The sequence below is a fragment of the Pleurodeles waltl genome, chromosome 7 (assembly GCF_031143425.1).
Source record: "Pleurodeles waltl isolate 20211129_DDA chromosome 7, aPleWal1.hap1.20221129, whole genome shotgun sequence".
NCBI lineage: Eukaryota > Metazoa > Chordata > Amphibia > Caudata > Salamandridae > Pleurodeles > Pleurodeles waltl.
Genome location: NC_090446.1, coordinates 1,026,563,518 through 1,026,577,717, shown reverse-complemented (window position 1 = coordinate 1,026,577,717; position 14,200 = coordinate 1,026,563,518). Strand labels below are relative to the sequence as shown.

Here is a 14,200-nt window from a genome sequence, read left to right as displayed (position 1 = left end):
ATTATTTTCTGTTGGTTGGGACACCAGGTCCTCGGCACTGCCATGAATTATTGGAAGAATTTCAGGTCATCCTGGATAGTCTGCGATGCCTTTGACACCAGAAAAGACTATGGGTCCTAGTACAACACTGGCCTTTCTGGGCATCGAGACTGATTTGGAGCCAATGATGGTGCACCTCCTAAATGATAAGAAAGTGGACTTGACACTCTTGTTGGACGACAAGTTGCCCAAGCAGAAAGATACAGGTTTTATTAGGTCATTTGAACTTTGTGTGCCGGGTGGTACGGGTAGGCAGGACTTTCTGTAGATACCTGGGTCTGGCACTTTCAGGTTATTGGCTACCACATCACCACATACACCTCATGGTGAAAGTTAAAGAGGATCTGCACGTGTGGTGCCTCTTTTTGGAGTCATTTAATGGGATTCCACTGAAGTCTTCGAAAGAACTGGATGGGATGCAGAGATATTTTTGGAAGCAGCAGGGGGTATGGGTTTTGACATCCTTTGGCAAGGATGATGGTGCGCGGATGAAAGTCTGCAGAGTTGGAAGCAGGTTAGGAGGAATATTGCCTTCCTAAAGTTCTTTCCTTCAGTGGTAGCATTGATGGTCTGGGGGTGGCAGCTGGCCTACAAGAAAGTGGATTTCAGGGTGGACAATATGTCTGTTGTGCAGGTAGTCAATCATCAGTCAGTGAGGGACCCACAGGTACTTCAACTGCTGCAAGTTTTTGTCTTATGATGTTTGAGGCATGACATTGCGTTTCAGGCAAAGCACTTTCAGGTTGCGGACAAGGACATTGCAGATGCTTTGTTTCATTCACAGTGTGAGAGGTTCCATGGGCTGGCCACAGACGAGGAGCCAGTCAAGATGCATATGCCCTGGACCTATGGAGAATAGGAGGAAAAGGATGCCTCAGTTGGTGCTAAGGTCCTTACCGGTTTCTACGAGGAATGCTTATGCACAGGCTTGGCAGGAATTCTTGCAGCACGGGGCGAGCAGAAGGGAGGTTGAATGGGAGAGGGTGGTGGACTCAGATTAATAGATAAAGGGAAGTCCAGAATAACAATATTGGGTAAATTAGCGGGTATTGCCTTCATGGGGAAACTCTGTTGGAGCTATGCAGTGTCTGCAGGTGAGTTAGGATGATAGATGTCAGAGGGGTGAGGAAGGGAAACAGGACGAGTTGGGACAGTGAGGAGGCCAATCAGGCTCAATTTTCTGGAACAGCGTATACAGTCCCTGCCAGCAATTTGCACTGGCATGAATGAGATACTGTTGTTTAGCATCTTCATGTCCTAGAAGTTCTTTGGAGCATTCCATGTGTCGGAATTGCTGGAAGGTAAAGGCCTGGTGGGAGTGCTTTGACACGATGTACAGTTCTTTGTTTGGGGAGTGGGCATCTGGTTGGCAGGGTCCCAAACAAACCAGCTATATGTGTTAGGAGGTACCCCCTGGGGGAGTTATGTCCACTGCGGTTGGTCTGCGAATTGAGTGAACTACAGGCATCAGCAGGGCTTGGTATTCCAGCATGTAGAAAAGAAGCCAGTCATGGCCTTCCAGTTGTTGCCCATTTTGCATAAAAGTTTGTGCCAGCTGAGGGTTCAGACTTCTGCCTTTGGTACACATTCTTTTAGAATAGGTATGGCTACAGAAGGGGGCAGGAGAGGGCGATCTAGGAACAGGTTAATGCATATGGGTAGATGGAAGTCAGACTGCTATCTGAGTTACGTGCGTGTTGGGGGGGGTTGGAAGGCAGGTAAGCTTCTGATGTTGTTCTTTGTGTCTTGCAGGTTTGGTTCTGGGTCCAGAACTAACCGGGATATCAATATAGTTGGTGGGTGTCGTTTTGTGAAAATGGGCTCGGAGGCATGTAGCAACTACTGGTTAAACCTTGGCTTGGATGAGTCTGTCTACAGGTTGCGATGGGAAGGAAAAGGGTGTATACGATGGGGGCGAATTGCTGTCATGTGTCACAACATGTTGTTAGTACATCTAGGGGAAAATGATTTAGTGGTGCAGAAGGGTTTAGATGTCATAAAAGCTGTGAAGAAAGATTTGCAAGAGATTTTAAGGCAATGGTACGGTTGTCACGTGTTTCAGTGACGGGTTTGGCGGGGAGATCATAGACTGGGGGCAATTGAACAGAGGCGCCGTAAAGTCAACAAAGAGATGTGGGCTTTTTGCTGGAGTAAGGGCATTTCTATGCAAGAATATGGGGATTTGGGATTTGAAGACAAGGAGTTCTTTAGGGGAGGTGGAGTTCAACTGTCCTGGAACTTTATATTTTTCAGATCAAGGACACGTTGAAAGGCTTGTTGAAAATACCATAAGGGATTCCTACTGGGGGCAGAAAAAGTCTTGGGGCCTTTTTCTTGGTGGCAGAGGCATGGAAAGTTGCCAGGGTTGGAGAAATTTAGGGTTGATTAGTGGCTATTCAGGTGCTTAACAAAGGCCTGACAACAGCAGGCATGGGTGAGCCACGAAGTTAAATGTTAAGAATGTAGCTTGGTTACAGATTCAGGGGGTGATTACAACTTTGGCGGGCGGCGGAGGCCGCCCGCCAAAGTTCCCCCAACAGAATACCGCTACGCGGTCAGAAGACCGCCGTGGTTATTCTGTGTTTCCCGCTGGGCTGGCGGGCGACCGCCAGAAGGCCGCCCGCCAGCCCAGCGGGAAACCCCTTCCCACGAGGAAGCCGGCTCCAAATGGAGCCGGCGGAGTGGGAAGGGTGCGACGGGTGCAGTTGCACCCGTCGCGATTTTCAGTGTCTGCATGGCAGACACTGAAAATCTTTTAGGGGACCTCTTACGGGGGCCCCTGCAGTGCCCATGCCGTGCCCATGGGCATGAGCACTGCAGGGGCCCCCAGGGGCCCCACGACACCCCTCACTGCCATCCTGTTCCTGGTGGTCAAAACCGCCAGGAACAGGATGGCGGTGAGGGGGTCGGAATCCCCATGGAGGATTCCTCAGGGCAGCGGAAAACCGGCGGTAAACCGCCGGTTTTCCGTTTCTGACCGCGGCCATACCGCCGCAGTCAGAATGCCCTTGGGAGCACCGCCAGCCTGTTGGCGGTGCTCCCGCGGTCGTTGACCCTGGCGGTCAATGACCGCCAGGGTCAGAATGACCCCCTCAGTGTTTTGATAAATATAAGGCAGTGTAAGGGAAGTAACAGTTGAAACCATATAAGGAATGCAGTATTGAAAGGTCAGGAATGGAGGGGGGAGGGTAGGGTAGGAAAGGGAGAAGTTTTGATGTAGGTGATTATGTATATAGTGAGGCTGTTAGTTTTGTACGGGAAAAGCCAAGGTTTTCCATGTAAGTGCACCTGTTGTCAATAAAGCAGCCTTTTCCACACTCCAGCCTGTTGTCTGTGGTCGGTATTGTCCCCATCTTCCCCAAATATGGTATAAAGACGATTTCCTTTGGGAGGGCATGAAGACAGACATGCCTCCAATAAAGGAAGTACAGAATGTAATTGTTAGAAATGGGGTCTTTGGTTGACAGTCAGGTTACCCCCTGTTCAAGCAAGGACCCTCACTCTAGTCAGGGTAATAGAGAATCACCCTCAGCTAACCCCTGCTTACCCCCTTGGTAGCTTGGCAGAGCACTAGGCTTAATTTCAGAGTTCTAGGTGTAAAGTATTTGTACCAACACACACAGTAACTTAATGAAAACACTACAAAATGACACAACACCAGTTTCGAAAAATAGGAAATATTTATCTAAGCAAAACAAGACCAAAACGACAAAAATCCACAATACACAAGTCAAGTTATCAATTAAAAATCAAAAAGAGTCTTTAAGTAGTTTTAAACACACACTAACGCTGTCCGCTTGAAAAAGTACCTTGGGTGCGTCAAAAATAACCCAGCACGGGCTAGTGAGTATCAAAAAGAGCTTGGGAGGCGTTGATTCTACTCACGAGTGGGACCGTGCGTTGTTTCTCCTTTCGCTGGGTCAGGGCACGTTGTTTCTTCTCTCTGCAGGAGAGCGATGCGTCGATCTGGTCAGCACTCTCGTGTCCGGGCAGGCCTTGCGTTGTTTTTCCACACATAGCAGTACTTGAGTCGGAAATCCAGCTGCACGATGATCCGAAAACCCCTCAGCGCGTGTTGTGATCTCCCAGCCTCCGTCAGCGATGCTGCGCGTCGTTTCTCCTGCTCCGTGTGTCGATTCTTCGGTCACGTTTCCTGCGAGCGTCGTTTCTCAGCTGCGGAGCCGGTGGCGCGTCGTTTCTTCAGCCGCAGATCGGAGTCGCATCGATCTTTTCACCGCATGGCATTCTGTGCGTACATTTCCTTGTCTTTAGGGTCCAGCTTCTCCTTTCAGGGTCCCAGGAACTGCATGGGCACCACAGGGCAGAGTAGGAGTCTCTCCAGAGACTCCAGGTACTGGCAGAGAGAAGTCATTGCTGTTCCTGAGACTTCAAACAAAAGGAGGCAAGCTCTAAATCAAGCCCTTGGGGGTTCCTTCTCAAGATGGAAGGCACACAAAGTCCAGTCTTTGCTCTCTTGCTCTGGCAAAAGCAGCAACTGCATGATAGCTCCAGAAAGCAGTCACAGGCAGGGCAGCTCATGTTCCTCAGCTCTTCAGCTCTTCTCCAGGCAGAGGTACCTCTTGTATCCAGAAGTGTTTCTCTAAAGTCTGTGTTTTTGGGCGCCCTTCTTGTACCCAATTTCTCCTTTGACGTAGGCCTACTTCAAAGTAAAGTCTCTTTTGAATGTGAAATCCTGCCTTGCCCAGGCCAGGCCCCAGACACTCACCAGGGGGTTGGAGACTGCATTGTGTGAGGGCAGGCACAGCCCTTTCAGGTGTGAGTGACCACTCCTCCCCTCCCTCCTAGCACAGATGGCTCATCAGGATATGCAGGCTACACCCCAGCTCCCTTCGTGTCACTGTCTAGTGTGAGGTGCAACCAGCCCAACTGTCAAACTGACCCAGATAGGGAATCCACAAACAGGCAGAAATGGTATAAGCAAGAAAATGCTCACTATCTAAAATTTTAAAATCAACTTTACTAAAAGATGTATTTTTAAATTGTGAGCTCAGAGACCCCAAACTCCTCATGTACATCCACTCCGAAAGGGAATCTACACTTTAAACAGATTTAAAGGTAGCCCCCATGTTAACCTATGAGAGGGACAGGCCTTGCAACAGTGAAAAACAAATTTAGCAATATTTCACTGTCAGGACATATAAAACACATTACTATATGTGTTGCCTTCAGCATACACTGCACTCTACCCTTGGGGCTACCTAGGGCCTACCTTAGGGGTGCCTTATATGTAAGAAAAGGGAAGGTTTAGGCCTGGCAAGTGGGTACACTTGCCAAGTCCAATTTACAGTTAAAACCGCACACACAAACACTGCACTAGGGTGTGACCCCCTGACCTGTTCTTGGCCAGGAGTCCACTTTTGCTCCACCAGCCTGCCTTCGTGCCCCTGACCCCGCCATCTGCCACTAGAAGAAGTTCGAGGCCCTCCACCACCCGCAGGCACCCGCCTGCATCTTATCCCTGGTGCCTAGTGGTAGGCGCATCTAGTTGTGCTCTGCACCCTGTATTTCATGTATTTTCATTACTTGTAAATCGTTTTTCATTTTCTGCACTGTTTTTAAATGCTCCTGTGCCCTTTTTGAATTCCACTTTGTTTTGCCTTTGTTGTTTGCACCGCCTGTTTCCAGCCGGCTCTTGCCGGTCTCCCGATCCCTGCCGCTGCGTCCCCTACGGCCCCACCCCCCTCACGCCCCCATTGGTCCTTCCATTCTGCCTCTGAGCTGCTCCTCCCTCCTACCTCCCCTTCTTAATGGCGGCCGCTGCGCGGAGCCATGTGTGACCCCCTGACCTGTTCTTGGCCAGAAGTCCACTTTGGCTCCACCAGCCTGCCTACGTGCCCATGACCCCGCCGTCTGCCGCTAGAAGAAGTTCGAGGCCCTCCACCACCTGCAGGCACCCGCCTGCGCCTCATTCCTGGTGCCTAATGGTAGGCGTATCTAGTTGTGCTCTGCACTCTGTATTTCGTGTATTTTTGTTACTTGTAAATCGTTTTTCGTTTTCTGCACTGTTTTTAAATGCTCCTGTGCCCTTTTTGAATTCCACTTCTTTTTTGCCCTTGTTGTTTGCCATGCCCGTTTCCAGCCAGCTCTTGCCGGTCTCCCAATCCCTGCTGCTGCGTCCCCTGTGGCCCGCCCCCCTCGCGCCCCCATTGGTCCTTCCCTCCTGCCTCCCAGCTGCTCCTCCCTCCCACCTCCCCTTCTTAATTGCGCCTGCTGTGCGGAGCCCTGTGTCTCCCCCTGACCTGTTCTTGGCCAGGAGTCCACTTTGGCTCCTCCAGCCTGCCTCCGTGCCGCCTGACCCGCTGTCTGCCACTAGAAGAAGTTCGAGGCCCCCCACCACCCTCACGCACCCGCCTGCGCCTCATCCCTGGTGCCTAATGGTAGGCGTATCTAGTTGTGCTCTGCACTCTGTATTTCGTGTATTTTCGTTTCTTGTAATTCGTTTTTCGTTTTCTGCACTGTTTTTAAATGCTCCTTTGTCCTTTTTGAATTCCACTTTGTTTTGCCCTTGTTGTTTGGACCGCCCGTTTCCTGCTGGCTCTTGCCGGTCTCCCAATCCCTGCCGCTGCATCCCCTGTGGCCCGCCCACCTCACGCCCCAATTGGTCCTTCCCTCCTTCCTCCCAGCTGCTCCTCCCTCCCACCTCCCCTTCTTAATGGCAGCCGTGCCAGAGGCAATCCCGTCTGAACCCGTCCATGCCTGGACCACGCCTAGCGCCGGTCCCCCTGGCCCTCACTGCTCCGACCCCCTGAAGCAGCACTACTCCTCCACAAAACTCCACTCCCTCAACCCAGGCCATCATCTCGCCTGCGCCCAGTCCAACCACAAGCACACACATGGACTATTCACATGCCACTCATGCCGTTTTTCCTGCACTCACACCAACTCCACCAACACGCACACCAACAACACCAACCCCCAGAACCACCTTAACTGCATACTCCTTAACACCCGCTCTGTCCACAAGCACGCCATCAAGCTCTGGGACCTGATCACAACATACTCCCCTGACATCGCCTTCCTCACGGAAACATGGATGAACCCCTCATCAGAACCCGACATAGCCATAGCCATAGCCATCCCAAAAGGCTACAAAATCTCCTGTAGAGACCGCATAAACAAGCCAGGAGGAGGTATCGCCATCATACACAAAAACACCATCAAAATCTCCACCAACACCACTGATACCCTAGATAGCTCAGAACACCTACAATTTTTAATACACATCAACGGCAACACCACCCTTAGAGGAACCCTCATGTACAGACCACAAGGTCCCCGCCCCCCATTTTGCGACACCATTGCAGATACTATCAGCTCCCACGCCCTCACCTCCACAGACTACATACTCCTTGGTGACCTAAACTTTCACCTGGAAAGCACCCACGACCGCAACTCCACAGCCCTGCTGGAAAACCTCATGAACCTCGGCCTCAAGCAACTGGTCACCTCACCCACTCACTCAGCAGGACACACGCTTGATGCAATTTTCACCTCCAGCAGCCACATCACCTTTATCCACACCACCGAACTCCACTGGACTGACCACCACTGCACCCATTTCTCCTTCATCAAACCTCCCACCCACCACCACCAACACACCACACCCTACCGAAAGTGGGACAAGATCTCCAAAGAACACCTGATCGCCAAGCTCACACAAGCTCCACAACCCATCAACAACGACCCCAACACAGCCGCCCACAACCTCACACAATGGTTAACAACTTGCGCAGACTCCCTCGCTCCATTGAAAAAAAACAACAACACCCGCACCATCAAGACCGCCCCCTGGTTCACCACAGAACTCCAAGCCTCCAAACGTGAATGCCGCAAAATTGAGAAAACATGGCGTCAAGAAGCCTCAATGAGCAATTTCTCTTCCCTCAAAACAGCCATACGCAAACACTACCAACTCATCTGGACCACCAAACGGTCCTTCTACAAAGAACGCATAGACAACAACTCACACAACAGCAAGGAACTCTTTGCCATCGTCAAGAAGCTCACCAAACCTAAATCCAGCACCATCGACCCCCCTCACACCCAAAACCTTTGCAACTCCCTCTCCAAGTACTTTCACCTCAAAATCGTAGACATACACAACAGTTTCACAACATCAGCCCCCACCATCACCACCACTGACACGACCAACAACACAACGCCCTCCCACACCAACCAACTACACACCTGGACCCCAAACAACGATGAAGAAACCTAAAAAGCCATGAACTCCATCCACTCAGGCTCCCCCACAGACCCCTGCCCCCACCACATTTTCAACAAGGCCAGCCAAATCATCGCTCCCCAGCTCCGCGCCACAATCAACAGCTCCTTCGACACCTCAACCTTCCCAGATTTCTGGAAGCATGCCGAAGTCAATGCGCTCATCAAAAAACCTAAAGCAGACCTGGAAGACCTCACCAACTACCATCCCATCTCTCTTCTCCCTTTCCCCGCCAAGGTCGCTGAGAAGATAGTGAACGCCCAACTGTCTCACTTCTTAGAGGAAAACAACACACTCAACACCTCCCAGTCTGGATTCCGCAAGAACAACAGCACTGAAGCCGCCCTCATAGCCTGCACAGATGACATCAGAACCAGAGTGTACAAGGGCCAGACTGTCTCCCTCATCCTCCTGGACCTCTCCACAGCCTTCAACACTGTATGCCACCAAACCCTCTGTGCACGCCTTTTTGACGCAGGAATCCGACACAAGGCCCTAGATTGGCTCACCTCCTTCCTCGTCGAAAGAATCCAAAGAGTTCGCCTCCCTCTCTTTTGGTCGCCAGCCACCAAGATCATCTGCGGGGTCCCCCAAGGATCCTCCGTCAGCCCCACCCTCTTGAACATATACATGGCCCCCCTCGCCAACATCCTCTGCCCCCACGGAATCACCATCATCTCTTACGCAGACGACACCCAGATCATCATCTCCCTCACCGGAACCCTTCTACCGCCAAGACAAACCTGCACGCCGGACTCTTCGACATCGCCAAATGGATGACAGCAAGCCACCTCAAACACAAAACAGAAATCATCATCTTCGCCTCCAACAAGACAGCATGGGACGACTCCTGGTGGCCCACCGCCCTCGGACCTCCCCCAACACCCACCACCCATGCATGCAACCTTGGCATCGTCCTAGACTCATCTCTCTCCATGGCCCAGCAAATCAACACCATATCGTCCTCCTGCCTCAACACCCTTTGCATACTATGCAAGACTTTCAAATTGATTCCTTTAGAAACAAGAAAAACGGTCACCCATGCCCTCATCAGCAGCAGACTGGATTACGGCAACGTCCTCTACGCTGGTACAACAGCCAAGCTTCAGAAAAAACTCCAGCTAATCTAGAATGCAGCTGCACGTCTCATCCTCAACCTACCCCGCCACGAACACATCTCCGCTCACCTCAGATCCCTACACTGGCTGCCCATCAGCAAAAGGATCATCTTCAAATTCCTTATCCACGCTCACAAATCCCTCCACGACACTGGACCAGCCTACCTTAACCAACGAGTAGATTTCCACACACTAACTTGACTTCTCCGCTCCGCTGACCTCACCCTCGCCACAGTCCCCTGCATCCAACGCACCACCTCTGGTGGCAGATCCTTCTCCCACCTCGCCACCAAGACCTGGAACTACCTCCCCACCAACCTACGCAAGACCCAGGACCTCCTAACTTTCAGAAAGCACCTCAAGACATGGCTTTTTGAGCATTAAACAGCGCCCCCACTCAGTGCCTTGAGACACTAACGGTTGAGTAGTGCGCTTAATACATTTTTTGATTGATTGATTGATTGATTGGAATGGCAGGTCCGAGACATGATTACAGAGCTACTTATGTAGGTGGCACAACCAGTGTTGCAGGCCCACTAGTAGCATTTGATTTACAGGCCCTGGCACCTCTTTATGCACTTTACTAGGGACTTACTAGTAAATCAAATATGCTAATCATGGATAAGCCAATTACATACACATTTTGTAAAGGAGCACTTGCACTTTAGCACTGGTTAGCGGTGGTAAAGTGCCCAGAGTAACAGAAAAAGCAAAATCAGAGTCCAGCACACATTAACAACCTGGGGAACAGAGGCAAAAAGTTAAGGGAGACCACGCCAAGGCTGAAAAGTCTAACAGTATTGCAAAAGGGGTATTTATAAAGTGCACAGATGCCTGGGCTTCCTGGTTCCTGGAAGCTCTATCAGTGTTTTCTGACCTCTGAAAATAGAAGCCATTTTGGAAAAAGCCAGGCCTTCAGTAGTTTCCCAAATATTGTAAGGGAAGGTTGAGAATGAAGATCATAGGGAGACCATTCCAAAGCATTGCATCAGCAGCAAGAGAGAATGTCTCTGGATCTGACTAATGAGAATCCGTCACCTGGAGAAGATCAAGAGATCTGTGTGGTGCCCAACTGCCAGATTGCTCAGCACTAGTCTACTATGGCACCAGTGGTCCCTAAATCATCATAATCATGCACAAAGCTGCAAAGAAGCTTCCAGGACCCGGGACACCAAGAATACATAAGCAGCAGTAAGTGAGCCACTGGGCCCTTGTCACTACTTGTTAAGTCTACCAACACTTGCCTAGGAGGTGGGTGCTGACCAAGACATAGCACTCAGCTGAGTACTAGCCCCTGGTTTCCCAGTCAGGGATACCTAACAGGGACTTCTTTCAATGGACTATGAGAGAAAGGAGTGTTGGGCTCTGACACCAAGTCGCATGTACCTGTTTTGCATCACTGCATGTTGCCCTAGAAAAATGGATGACATTCCTGTTTTACCAGCAGACAGATAATTTTACAGTCTAGAGGCAAGGAACAGATACCGCTAGGCTACCGCAGACTGTGAGAGAGCCACACAGGCCAGAATGAGTGAAGTCTCAAAACGGCTGTCCGAAATAACTGTGACCTCTGCCTTATGTGTAACCAGCTTTCCATAGAGCCAATGTGTGTAACGTATACAGCTTCATTAGCTTTTTGCTCAAGATATCAAAGCCTCTTCTTATCTCAGTAAGGCACTTTACCTTTTTGAGAATGAGCATCAAAGTACAGAATCCAGTCAGATAAGTGTAATTATTTATTAGCATAAGGTGTATAAATGTTAGGTCCTGGGTTCAAGGTAGAGGCGTGGGCCATGTATTGATTATTGAAGTGGTTGGGATGTCTACGGGTGTAGATAAGAGTAATGTTTAAACATGTTTTCAACTATGCTATAAACCTGGACAAATGCCGACGCCTGTAGAGGTTAGCATCAAATTGACATACCCCAACAGGAGTGGGTGTCTCCCATACAATGTGTTTATTTTTTGTACAAACTTCGGACCATTCCAAAGCATACCAACAAGGATGACTCTCAATTTCCCAAAGCAGGATACAGATCAAGGTCTCAGCTGCTATTCTACTTGCAGCTAGTTTTTGAAAATTCCACAATTCTGTAAAACTTAAAAATAAATAATTCCCATCTTGTCAGGATGGATGTACTTATGTTTTCAAGAAGCTTACCGAATCATTGGAGTAGCTGAATATCTGCCCCAGAGGCTCATAGATCACCACATCTAAGATTGCCATGTTGTGTTCCTGGAAGACTGCGATGGGCCGACTTGTAACATACTGGTTCCACAAGCAGACTCTGTGATCAGCACATCCTGTTACCAGCAGATCCAATGACTCACAGTAGTCAAAACATCGTACTCCCTAAAATGTACAGTAAAACATGATCTTTTATAGCTGCTTCATATGCCCCTTCTATTCGCAGCATGCAAGCCTATAAATTGATTGTAGGGATAAAAGAGCATATATAGGATGTACTGTCAACAGCATTAATGTAGGGTGCAAGATTTACAGTTGTTTGTACCCTCAGCACCTGACTCTTCCCCTATTCCAGTAGTAATTAACCTTTTGACTTCAGTGGACCCTCACCTTATCATTACTGGAACCCGGGGACCCCCACTGAATCATTATTGGAATCTGGGGACTGCCCACTGAGTCCTTACTCAAAGCCAGGGACCTCGACCTAAACATTGTGAATGATTTGAACAGCAAAACAATACACAAAAATACAGAAACAAGCATTCATCAAACACATACACAAATGATAACACATTTTATTCAATTTGCAAACAAATCTAAATAAAAAAAAAAAAGAATTTTAATAGGAAGGTTGACGTTTTTCCAAATTCAACTGAAGCCACACATTGTTCATACTATATTCTGTTTGATGCACCTACACTGCTCCCACAAATCAATCTGAGGATACTAATTTAATTTTAAGCCTCCAATTTCAAATTCCTTGACATTTACAAGATGTTTTAAAAGTTTTGATTGTACATTTAGCCACTTTATTCATATACACTTTGTTAATCTGTTGATATTTTATTAGCAGTCATGGACTCCCTGGTGTCCCTGGACTACAGGTTGGGAACCACTGCCTTATTTATTTGGCCCATCCAGGTGACCATCAAGACATGGACTTTAAGTGCAAAGTATTCTTGAGGAAGCATTTCTGTTTGTGCTCTTACTTTGAGGATCTTGCCTGTGGCAGCATATTTGATCATTTAGAGTTTATTATGCCAGCAGCCCATGGAAGTTTACTCCTTCACCTCCTCACAATAGTATGTTGATGGACCTCTTAGTGTGGTTTTGAGGGTGCCCTGTGGAACACGGCTATGTGCGAAGGGATGATAGATGTGTTCTGCTAGTACAACACATGGTCACACAAACCCCTGCGTCTTCTGCCTGCTCTCTGTTCTGCGTGTGTGGTCCATAACACTTCCTGCCCAGTCAGCCTCTCCAGGCAGGTCACATGGAACATTGACAACAGAAATAACTTTGCTCTACTCTGCAACAGGATACTTCCAACTTGAGATGCATTCCTGTGTATCTGCATGCCACCCTCATGAAAGACTGCAAAGGGTCATACTGCCTCATAGGTTGGCTTATGGTATTTGAAGCCTACAAGTGACTGGATCGTCAGTGAGGTGCTGAACAGAAGCTAAGAATTCAGAATAAGTGCTGGATCTGACTCACTATCCTGAATACTCTAGCTTGCATGTTCCTGTGGTCCTTTCTGGACTACAAGCTGCATAATGATTATCCCTCTTAACCCGTATTGGCAACAAAACTGGAAACCTGTGGACCAATTGCTATTGTACTGGTCTGCTTGTTTACCTGATCTCCGACGAGCAGCTCTTTCCTCAAGCCCAAGAAGATCTCTCTCCAACTCAAGCATCTGCCCTGAACCCATCTGCTGACCTGGTACCAAAGATAGTGAAGCTTTGCTGCAGTGATGACAAACCAGGATGAGCTCATTCTAGGAGTAGTGATTCTGTCTCAATGACATACCTTTAAGCATGTTAAGAGACATTTTGATAAACTGAAGAAAAGAAATCAGGCCTTGTCCTTCTGTGCTATATTACCATATGATAACTTTGATCAATTGCTGACACAAACCATCAAGCATGAGTCTGAATGATTCTACAGATTATTGAAGAGTCTAATCCTCAAGCTATTTTCCACAAGATTTCTTTACCAGTTAGAGTTGCCAGAGAGGTTTTAAGTCACCATGGCACCCTTCTTCCAAGGGGCCCCAGGTAAAGTGAAGTTTCTCCATTTTATCTGTCTATTTCTCAGTCTCAGGCTCTCATACATTAATTACAGTGTTATCTGTATTACATTGGCTAGAGACTGTGCTTGGGTAGAATGTTGGTCAACATTCCAGGTTGGTGATGATCTGTGTGGAGTGTTCCACTCTTGACAGTTAAGCCTGAACTAGGGATATCTTGGCTGTGTTTGGGGTGCTCATGCCTGGTCTTCACCATTGTAATAATTTCCCTGGGGTTCCTGGGCATATTCCTACATTCGATGAGTGGACTTCTTACCTTGTACACTTTATCACTCCTCACACAATTGACATATTCCCTTATTAGTCTTGCAATCTGTTTGTCCATACCTGGCCATCATTACGTAAATCTCACCCTCATCTTCATTTTGATTATGCCCTGATGACCTTCATGCAGAGTATCATGATTATTTCTCCGAGAAACCCCGGTACCACCAATCTCATTCCACGCATCACATTACCATTCTCACAAAATACATCGTCTTACTCTCCAATACCCATTCATCCGGAAATCTTACACA

At 48.6% G+C, this 14,200-nt stretch overlaps 1 protein-coding gene across 1 annotated transcript in view; it reads right to left on the bottom strand.

Moving 5' to 3' along the window:
• Positions 1–14,200, bottom strand: part of LOC138245864 (cilia- and flagella-associated protein 337-like) — a 1,005,044-nt gene that overhangs the window by 621,384 nt on the left and 369,460 nt on the right. Inside the window, 1 exon segment of the mRNA XM_069199842.1 lies at positions 11,564–11,755. Within this exon segment, the coding sequence (XP_069055943.1) occupies positions 11,564–11,755 (192 nt within the window).